At 40.6% G+C, this 11656-nt stretch overlaps 1 protein-coding gene across 1 annotated transcript in view; it reads left to right on the top strand.

Annotated features, from left to right (window-relative positions):
* The first annotated feature begins 6821 nt into the window (after window positions 1-6821).
* Window positions 6822-11656, top strand: part of LOC131920852 (ATP-binding cassette sub-family G member 3-like) — a 47330-nt gene continuing 42495 nt past the window's right edge. The window contains exons 1-3 of the mRNA XM_059275313.1: window positions 6822-7024; window positions 9515-9574; window positions 10781-10895. Coding sequence (XP_059131296.1) covers window positions 6822-7024; window positions 9515-9574; window positions 10781-10895 — 378 coding nt within the window. The remainder of the gene's footprint in view (window positions 7025-9514; window positions 9575-10780; window positions 10896-11656) is intronic.

The raw sequence follows: 11656 nt of genomic DNA, 5'->3' as shown, positions 1-11656 counted from the left end.
CTAAGTTATTTCTGTACCTGGATGTCCTTATCTTTCAATAGATACAGGATATTTTACAATGTTGCTTCAATGAACAGATTTTTCCATAGCTTTAGTCTCTATTTCAGCATTCTAGAATAATAAAAATGTTCTTGTTTGGTCTCTCAGTCATGTCCCGGAGGTCATCATAAGTTCTTCTTTACTTCTCTTAAAGAAAGAGAAGTGCAATAACTCATTATATGTAGCCGGAAGTTTTTCCAGTCCTGTCAAGCCCTGTGGTTGGAACGAATCTCTCCCACCTGTGTCCTGCAGCCACTTGGATCCAAGTAAACACACAGAGACTTATGTTACTTGCAACCTGTATGGCCTATGGGTCAGGCTTCATGTTAGCTAGCTCTTATAACTTAACCCATTTTTATTAATCTATATGTTGCCATGTGGCTGTGGTGTTACCGATCTGCTGGCATCTTGTTGCTCCTTGGGCAGCAGGCTGGTGTCTCCCCAGACTCCCTGCTTCTACATCTTGTCTTCAGTCTGAATGTACCGTCTAACCTTATCCTGCCCTGCCATAGGCCAATGCAGCTTTATTTGTCAACCAATCAGAGCATCACATACTCACAGCATACACAAAGACATCCATAGCACTTCCCCTTTTCTGTCTAGTCAAAAAGCAAGGTTTTAACTTTAACATAGTAAAATTACATATAATAGAATAGTTATCAAGCAAGAATTACAGTTACAATATCTAGTCTATTTGTATTTGGCAAAATTAAAGAAAATATTCTATCACCTATCCTGTATTTGTGAGTCTAAAGTTTCATATCTAATTTTTCTTTTATTATAATCAAGGAAAATTAATTATAACTATCTAGTCTTCAACTACATCAAAGACTACAGATGGATATAATATTAACTAAATAAACCTATGCAAGCAACTTCCATAATTCTAGAAATGACAGAGACATCTGGCTGCCTGGACAGTCATCCAAAGTTCCTCTGTAATGTTGGTACATTTACCTTCAGCCTATAGGCCTAGAGTCTCTGGCAGACATTTTAGTGGAGCAGAAAATTTAAAGGATTGTCTCCCTATTGGCAAAGTTCATCATTTGCTTCTCCCTGTGTTCTGCAGAATGTCTGGCAGTCTCCTTGGTGAAGCAGGAATCTTAAGGACCATCTCGACCTGTTTTGGCAGAATTTTGTGGTCAGTTTCCCATGGGTTCTGTATGTCCATTGTATATAACATATTGTCAAGCAGTCCAGGCAAGAGAAATTTCTTGCCCAAATGGCCAGTTTTGCCAAAAAGAAGATAAACTCCATATGGAGTGTCTTAGATGCCCACTTCCTCTTTGAAGTAAATTGGTGCTGCCAGAAGCAGACATGTCTCACTGTTCAGAAAAATCTAAGTTTTTAAAACATTTTAAATGCCATATTCTGTAGGTCTTTGAAGTGTTTAAAGATTATCTACATAATTGAAATATATCTATGTATGCCTAGAAAACTTAACTAGCATGACTATAAGTTTGATTATCATAGATGACTATTAATCTGTATTTCTTAATTATACGTTGCAATTTTAAATGAGTTGTATAAACATAATACCTTAAACAAGAGTAGAAATATACATACAGTATAAAAAATTAACTTTAAATTTGTATCAATAAACTGAAATCCAACTGTAAAACATTTCAAACAAGTTGTTGCTCTTTAAAAGTAGATTCAACAATCTACCCTTTCATCCTATCATATCTATATCCCATTTTCTTCTTTAATTTATAATTAACCCCCTTGGGTGCCAGGTGTAGCCAGAAGTTTCTCTGGTCCTGCCCAGCCCTGTGGTCAGGACGAATCTCTCCCACTTGTGTCCTGCAGCTGCTTGGTCCCAAGTAAACACACAGAGGCTTATGTTATTTACAAACTACATGGCCTATGGATCAAGCTTCTTGTTAGCTAGCTCTTGTAACTTAACTCAACCCATTTCTAGTAATCTGTATGTTGCCACATGGCCATGGCATTACTGGTCTGCTGGCATCTTGTTGCTCCGTGGGTGGTGGGCTGGCATCTCCCCCGACTCCATGCTTTATCATCTTGTCCTCAGTTTGAATGTACTGCCTAACCTATCCTGCCCTGCCATAGGCCAATGCAGCTTTATTTGTCAACCAATCAGAGCAACACATATTCACAGGATACAGAAAGACATCCCACAGCACTTAATTCTGTCTTTGAAGCCCTGAAATTTTATCTTTCAGATAATTTAGTCTGTTGGTGATGGTTTCTACTGAATTTTAAAAAATTTATCTGCAAACTTTTCCAAAATTTCCATTTTAAAAAATTCTCTATTTATCACTCATTTCCTATATTGTTTGCTTATTTCCTTCAGCTGTCTCTTTGTGAAGTTGCAATCCTTTTGAAGTTAACCTCCTGAATGATTTCCTCAGCATTCTGCCTAATCAAATATGTTTCCATTCTGCTGCTGTCATGTTATGAGCTTTTGAGGAAGTTGTGTCACATTGTTTCCTCACATTCTTATGTTTCATTCTCCTTTTGTGCAGCTGTGGTAGTGAATATATTTTACACATTGAAGTGAGGATTTGTATAGTAAGCTTCCTTCTAGAGAGGGCTTAATCCCCAGCACTGGTTAGAATGCGAAAATAAACCACAGTAACAATACCACAGCCAACTTCCCACAATAATCATAAGGAGAACAATGAAATAAAGAACAGGAGGCGGTGGTGCATGCCTTTAATCCAAGCACTTGGAAGGCAGAGGAAGATGGATCTCCAAGTTTAAGGCCAGCCTGGTCTACAGAATGAGTTCCAGGACAGCCAGAGCTACACAGAGAAACTCTGTCTCAAATAAACAACAACAACAACAACAACAAAAAGGTATAGAAAGTAGGATTAGAAAAAAAGAAAATAGAATAAGAGAAAAGAGCAAGAGGTTAAAAACAATATAGTACCAGAGCATCATTCACACTACAGAACTTCTTTGTATATTCTTTGCCACTGCTACCCCTAGAGGTCTTTTGGACCTGTAGTTCAGGTAGGCATTTCTGTTTATGGGTTTGTCTAAGCAAAGCCATGTCTACCAGCTACTTTGGGGAAAGTGGGGATCCCATACAGAGCATAGAGTTCTGCAATGGGGAGAAGTCCTGGGAGCTGAGCTGTGTGCCTAAGCATTTTCAGATCCTATCCAGCAGCAAACCACCATGTAAGAAGGAAGAAGCTGTGGAAAGTGAGTAATTCTTTCATTGGGTTCTGAGTTCTCAGCCCCTGTCTGCTGCACATAAATTGCAGCATGAGGCAGTTTCACAAACCAAAAGATCTGCCAGCTACCTGCTCAAAACTCTCAGGCTCAGCAGTCATCCACAGGAACCACGTCATTCCCAGTACAGGAGGCAGGGCTGCCTGTCCTCATGCCTCCACAGCCTGAGCCAGGAGTGTGTCTGCCAGTCACTCCCACCTGCACTACTGTCCCTCATGGCTGCCCAACACCCAGCGCATCCCAGGGCACCATGACATGTGCTTGATGGTTTTGGATCCCCACCACAGCTCAAACTCAGAGAACAGAAGCTCCTGGTCCTAGCACTGAGAGAGACCGAGTGTGTAGAGCTTGAGCTGTGTCCATCTGTGTTCCTTTGTATTGTATAGGACAGTAGTTTTCAAAGTGTACTTTACCCCGAGTGACTCCATTTTATACTGCAGTGGTTTGCTTCATTTTGAAAACAAATGCTGAGGCAAAATAAATCTGTACCTTAAATGTGCAAATGACCAGCATAGATAGTAAGACATAGATTGATAAATAACTTATTAATACAAATAAATTATCCCTACCTATAAACATATTAAGCCAGGAACACCGAGACCCATGATATTTGAAGACCTTGCACAAGAAACCGAGCTTGTGTGCGTGTCCAGAACACCAGAGCAATGAGTGCTGTCCTGCCCTCACTTGATTCATACACACTGAGCCATCATCAGGCCACCTGATGTGTGCATCACTAGATACAAGGCAACAGACTCTCAACCCTGTCTTAGTACTTCTGCTCACCATGACCAGCCCTAATGGAAGTGGCTCACTTGAGCTCCCATTTGTTCAGACCCCTTGTGCCTGGAGTCAGCTGTGCTTTGGAGCAATCTGTCCTTGAACCCTCTCTGTAACTTGAACTGACACTGTGTCTTGAACCAACTGAGTATTTATTGGCCACCCTGTTCCAGAATAGCTTTCTCTGTTACTGTATTAACTCTGTTTTTCCTTCCACAACTCTGCTTTAATCCTTGCACCACTGTAACCTTTCTTGATACTTTGTATTACTGTGTTCAATGCAGTCTGTGATCCAAGAGAAAATATTAGTCATTAGGATTGGAAGGAACCAGTTTACACTTGCCAAAAGGCAAAGCCTCAGAAAAAGCGAAGGTAATTGAGAAATGAAAAGCAAAAAAGTTGTTGCAGCTTGTGAATGCATTGTTCTTCAATAATTCTGACATGTGGATGACATGAGTGTATCCATGCATGTTTTTCACATGGCATCCCCATGACAATTGTAATAGCACAGGCCCATCGGGACAAAGAAATTGGCTCAAACCAGTTGCGAAGGCATACATGTAATGTACTCCTTATGAGCCAGCTTGGAATCTGCCAGAGGACCTAGCAACAGTCGCTGTCAGAGTTCCTGATCATGCCCAGCCAATAAGGGATGACCACACAGACTGGGTGCTGGGAGGAGGGTATATAAGGCCTTCCCCTTTAGTGAATAAACGAGTTCATTATTTGCCTTCAACTGACCTGGTGTCTGTGCCGTTGACAAAACACCTTCTCACCCCCTCCCCCAAGGGAAGCTTATAATCCAGCAACAGAAGGTGACTGATTCAATGAGTTTATCGCAGTACTGCTCTGCCATGCAGGAGGAGACAGTGTCAGGTGGAATACCCAAGCTAGATTTAAGGCTCCAGAGAGTAATGGGTTCCTCCTGATAGTCTGTTGTCACCAGGGCAGCCTGTTTGACCTTGGAGTTGCTGCCCTGGCCCCCACATACTGAACATGCACTGACCTGTCCTCTCAGGCCCAGGCCATTGATTCTCTATGTGCTAGTTGTCTTCTGCAGGTTCCCCCTCACAGGCGATCTTGTTCAGGTACTTCAGACCCTGTTGTCAAGTCCTGAAGATTTCTTACACTATCATGTAGCACTCTGTCTTTTTAACTTGGAGCTTCTTTTTTCATGTGGCAATTCTCATTCAGAATGGATTTCATTTCAATATCAGTCATGTATTTCTCCAGTTCTCCTTCTTAATCTATCAGTGTTTAAGTGGTTGCTAAATGCATTTCTGAAATCTTAATTATGATGGTTTTTAAAATAGGTTTTGTGTCCGGTGATAAGAAATCTGTAATTCCTTTCTTTCTGTCTTTGCATGTAGCAATCAATTACCCTATTATTAATGATTGCTAATCTCAGTCTTTAAGAATATTTGATCATGTTTACTGGCATGCTAGAAATTTGCAATTGAAATTTTGGATAACATTTTTGAAACAGGAAAGATTTAACATTCTTTCAGCAATGTCTGAGCAAAGCACACTGATGTGGCGGAGGCTTAGCCCCATAGTTTGGTTTATCTGAATTTCCAAAGCCTCAGCCCTCTGGACCTCAAGGCACAGGGTTTAGAGCATGCCATTGTTCTGAGGATCCAGGTTTGCCTGGTGACAGATTGCTAACGGTTTCCCCAGGAGGAACAGGGCATCTGGCAGATGTGTTTAGCAGGTTTTGTTTTCCTGCCTTTCCTGGAGTCGCCCTATACTTTTGAGGTTTTAGGTGCCCATGGCAGGAGGGAAGGCAGGAGGGGGCGGGGCTGGCTCCAGTGCTGCTGTCCCTCAGCCCTGGCTGCTCTGGTTGGTGTCATCAGAGCTCTTCACACAGCTGCCCCCCACCCTGTCTGCTTTAAGGTTGCTCCTGGAGGAGGCTTGCCTGAGCGCCTGGTCCCTCACAGGCAGGAGCTCCCCACCAAGATGTCAGCTCTTAGAAATAAAACCAGCTTTGTTGAAGATGGTATTTTAAACTGTTTGACAAGCTCAGTTCACCAAAGGTCTTACTTTAAAGCAGACATTAATAATTTGTGAAATAGACATTTAAATTTCATTTATGTTGTTTTCCTTGAAAGTCCTAAGCTGCTTAGCTACTGGTTTGGTGTCCCTAATCATAATCATTTTAAAATCTAAGTCTTGCTGGAATTTTGACATTCCAATTCCAGCAATGATGATGTCATTGTCAGCAGTTCATCTTCTTGGCGTCTGAAGATGCCTAATGACCACAGGCACAGTCTGAGTCTGGAAGTACCAGAAATTTCTCCTGCTCGCTGTGCAATGCCAACTTATTAATATGTTACACCCAATAATCAGACAGACAGACAGACAGATACATACACACACACACACACACACACACACACACACACACACACGTACACACAGGGCATGTGGTAATGATGGTCATGTATCTGTCTCTGAACTTAGATTGTTTCACAATGAGCTTTTGAAGTAAGACAAATCTGCCCCCTCATCTGTTCCCTTCTTCCTTTATGAATTATGAATAACATTTATACTCTACTCATTAGGGCTCATTTGTTTCTTAAGAATTGGGTGTCTAAGGAGAGTCTATGTACTCAATTCCGTCTGCTTCTCATTGGGTCCTTAGGTAATCACAGTCATATGAACTGTACATCAAGAAGGAATCTGCCTATGACTGTGTAGTTTAAAACAATCCTGAAGTGTGCTGTGCTGTGTAATAATGTTGTGTGTGTGGACTATCAACTCACTATTGCTGTTCCTTCTACAGGAAGGAAGAACCTCTGGAGATGTCTTCCAATAATGACCCTGTTGCAATCCCAATCATAGAAATAAATCCCAGTGACCTTCCTGGAATGGACACCAGTGACCCGGACACATTGACTGGAGAGGCTGTGTTGAGTTTTCATAACATCAGCTATCGAGAGACAATACAGAGTGGTTTTCCATTTCATAAAAAAACACGTGTAATAGAAAGACTATCTAATATCAAGTATGTTCATGAACTAAAGAGACCACAACATTGAACAACTTTTTCAACAAATTGTCCATCATCAATAAGCTGTGTGTGTATGTGTTTGTGTGTGTTCAGTGTATATATCTCTTTGTGTAAGTACGTGTTCACATGTGCAGATGTGAGGACACTATGACATACCCATGGCACAAGGCCGTCACAAGACAACCTTGAGCACTGGTCTTCACCTTCTACCATGTTGCAGACAGAGTCTCTCACTGTTCACTGCTGGGTACGACAGGCTAGCAGCCTGCAAGAGTCCTGGGATTCTCCTGCCTCTGTCTCCACCTCTCCATAGAGCATGGAGTTACAGGTGCCCACTACTGCACCCAAGGTCATGTGAATTCTGGGTGTTTAACTTAGGTCCTCCCCCTCACACAGCAATTGATTCATCCAATGAACCATCCCCCAGCCTCACCTTGTCATACATACAGATAGACTCATGATCACAGTGAAATTAATGAGATGGAGACTAAAGTAACAGCTTAATGGATTAATGGCACAAAAAGTTGGTTTTTGAAAATACGAATAAGCTTGACAATCACTTAGACATATTACAAAAAAACCCTGGGAAATGATTTTAATTCAATAAAATTAGGGGTGAAAACATAATATCAAACATACTATTAAAATCAACATATGATGAGGGAATATTGAAAATTTAATACCTAGAAATTTGAATATATAAAAGAACTGTATATGTGTCTATATGCACATGCACTCTCATAACTGAACTGAGAGTTTCTAACAGGCTGTCTGGGTCAGTTACAAGTGATGAGATGGAAGCAATGAGGAAGTCCCAACAGCAGAAAGTCTGAGTCCTTGTGTATTTGCTCAAAATTCATTAAGAGCTAAGAAGAGCTAAAACCAACATTCCACACATTGTTCCATAACACAGAGCAGGTGTGCTTCTGACCAAATTCTGAGGTTAGATTCCCTGCTCAGTCTGTATAGACTCTTCCTCCCAACCCCAACCATGGCCTCTGTTCTTGGGCACTGGTCATTTCTGCTCCTCCACCAGAACTTCCATCATTTTCTTACTAAGAGGGGAATGGGCAGGGCAAAGGATTGACACATTGTCTGGATATGAAATAAGAAATGGGAACGTAGCTAAGTTTTCTGTAAGAATATGCCTTTTTCAATCTGGATATTCACTACTCTGAATCAATCAGTTTTCTGACATACCTTGTATTTGTGCTGTACCTATATATCAATGAAGAATGTCCTGTACCTGAAGGATGTCTCTCAAGTCTAAACTGAGCATATGCTAATCTCTTTATCAGGAAAGGAAGTCATCATTTTATGTGTGTGTATTTAGCTTTTCTGTTTTGATTAAGGTGGTTTTGTTTTGATGTGTTTGAGTGTTAAACTTGGCAATCCTCTCTTGTCCTCTGGAGCACTTCTTTCTAGTCTTTTGATTTCTACTTAAGATACATTGATTTGGGTTTGATCCTATTTTAATAGAAACGATACTGCTACTGATAATCCATGAATCATTGGTTTCTTCTGATGAGGTATACAAGGCAGCAAGCAGGGCTATATGAAAATACTGATCATCAAACATGAGCAAGAAACTGTTATAATTGACACATAAAGGCTGTATATACAAAGTGTAGCACAATCTTAAAAGGTCTTTATTAATAAAACAAACCTGGAGCCAAGTATTGGGGTGAACTCTGGAAGATCAGAGAGACAGCAACAAGCCACAGCTCACCTCACCTGGCCAACTTCTCAGCTGGTCTTGTTTCCTCAGACTGGAAGCTTCTGTGTCCTCATCCCAATGGCTCTCAGCTGAACTGCTGCTCGAAATCCTGAAGCTTAACCAGCCAAATGCTTAACCATCCAAATGCTTAACCATCCAAATGCTTCTAGTTCCTGGTCTTCACACCTTATATACCTTTCTGCTATCTGCCATCACTCCCTGGGATTAAAGGCTCGCTTTCTGGGATTAAAGGCATGAGTCACCATGCCTGGCTGTTTCCAATGTGGTCTTGAACTCACAGAGATCCAGATGGATTTCTGCCTCTGGAATGCTAGGATTAAAGGTGTGAGTGCCACCATTTTCTAGCCTCTATATCTAGTGGCTGTCTGTTTTCTGACCCCAGATAAGTTTATTAGAGTGCACAATATTTTGGGGAACACAATACCACCACAGTAAAGGATTCTTCATGAGAACCTGCTACTTGCTTCAAGGAACACTGAACTTAGATGCACCATGTTTCAAAAAAGACACATTCTATAAATAATAAATAAAAGGGTTTTTGTGATATGAGGCATTTATCTGATGAGTCCCCACTAGCATTTGACATCTTTTGTAAATAATAGGTTTCTATTAATATTTCAATCTTATGAGTTTTTACTTATATTCTGTATAAAATTTCATCCACCTTCAACAGCATGTTCACTGTAGACCCTAAGTAAATAAAACTTTAAAATAGAAAATCAACCAGTATGGCTTTGTGCTTACAGTGGGATCATGAGACCTGGCCTCAATGCCATCATGGGACCTGAAGATGGGAGCAGATCTTGGTGAGTATAACGGAAAGCACATGCGAGCCCTTTGTATCCAGTTTCTGTGCTGTAAAATCACTTCCACAGGGGTTATTTATGTATTGTGTGAGTGTATATGTGTGAGTCTGTAAGTATTGTGTGAGTATATCTGTGAGTATATATGTGTGAGTCTGTAAGTATTGTGTAAATATATCTGTGAGTGTATATGTGTGAGTCTGTAAGTATTGTGTGAGTATGTATGTGTGAGTCTGTAAGTATTGTGTGAGTATATCTGTGAGTATATATGTGTGAGTCTGTAAGTATTGTGTAAATATATCTGTGAGTATATATGTGTGAGTCTGTAAGTAATGTGTGAGTGTATCTGTTAGTGTATATGTGTGTCTGTAAGTATTATGTGAGTATATCTGTGAGTATATATGTGTGAGTCTGTAAGTATTGTGTGAGTATATCTGTGAGTGTCTATGTGTGAGTCTGTAAGTATTGTGTGAGTGTATCTGTGAGTGTATATGTGTGAGTCTGTAAGTATTGTGTGAGTATATCTGTGAGTATGTATGTGTGAGTCTGTAAGTATTGAGTGAGTGTATCTGTGAGTATGTATGTATAAGTCTGTAAGTATTGTGTGAGGATATCTGTGAGTATATAAGTGTGAGTCTGGATCCATGTGCTGTGGATAATGTTCAGGGGGATGCATTTGAAATTACTACCAAGAACAGAAAGTCTTACTAGGTCCACTTTACTGATAGGAAACAAAAGAGTGATTGGCATATGTTGTCGAGTTATATTAATATTTTTTAATGTGGTGGAGACAGTATTAAAATTGGGAAGATGAAGCAGAAGTTTTCTGGTGACAAGAAATCATCACCAGGGCTAATTCTCAAAATACAGCAGCACATTATCAGTTTGAGTCCCAAGGTCAGATTGCAGGGAGGGATGGTCATGTGGATCGTGTCTTGCATTCATAATTCTGGGCTGTATTAGAGCACAGACTGAACAGGAATGTGTGTGTGTGTGTGTGTGTGTGTGTGTGTGTGTGTGTGTGTGTGTGTGTGTTTATGTGTGTGTGTGTTTATGTGTGTGTGTGTGATTTCAATTAAACTTTTGACTTATTCACTATTTAATTTTCTGTCTTACTTTATATGTAGAATTTTTATTCTGAGTAGCTAAAAGATGATAGTTTTACTGAAGGGAGAAAGTAAACTACATAACATATATAACCCTTTGTAGGTTACTAGATGTCTTAGCTTCAAGGAAAGATCCACGTGGATTATCAGGAGATATTTTGATAAATGGGAAACCTCGACCTGCTAATTTCAAATGTACTTCTGGTTATGTACCACAAGTAAGTGTTGGTGGGTTTGTAATTTTAAATTTCCCCTGTCTCTGTATGGGTAGATGCTCAGCTTGTAGATTTGTGTTTTTCTAAATAATTATACGACACATTAATAGGCCTAACTTTCTCTACACCAGCTTTTCCTAATGACTCATTACCCTGAGGCTGGCAGTATTAAGTAGGAAGATGGGGAGGGATTGGAGTCTGACAGCTGTGGTATAGCATTAGTAACTGAAGCTGGGATTTAATTCTACAAAGACTGCTGCTGTCCGATTTTGCCATCCCTTCATTTTTTCCCCACTGCATAGAAGATGCCTTCTGCAAATAATTGCAGGTAGCAGTCACCTAAATCCTTGTGCTTTACTTGGAAAGCAAATGAGGAGGGGGTGTAGCTAGAGTTTTTTGTGTGGCCCACAGTCAGGACAAATCTCTCTCACCTGCCAGTCCCACAGCCGCTCAGACCCGACCAAAGAAAACACAGAGACTTATATTGGTTACAAACTGTATGGCTGTAGCAGGCTTCTTGCTAACTGTTCTTACAGCTTAAATTAATCCATTTCCATTAATCTATACCTTGCCACATGGCTCGTGGTTTACTGGCATCTTCACATGCTGTTTGTCATCGTGGCGGCTGGCAGTGTCTCTCTGACTCAGCCTTCCACTTCCCAGCTTTATTCTCCTCCTTGTCCCACCTATACTTCCTACTAACCACTGGCCAATCAGTGATTTATTTATTGACCAATCAGCAACACACTTGACATACAGACCAT

The sequence above is a fragment of the Peromyscus eremicus genome, chromosome 10 (genome assembly GCF_949786415.1).
Source record: "Peromyscus eremicus chromosome 10, PerEre_H2_v1, whole genome shotgun sequence".
NCBI classification, from domain to species: Eukaryota; Metazoa; Chordata; class Mammalia; order Rodentia; family Cricetidae; genus Peromyscus; species Peromyscus eremicus.
Note: the sequence above shows the minus strand (reverse complement) of the source record. Positions and strands in the feature narration are given on the sequence as shown.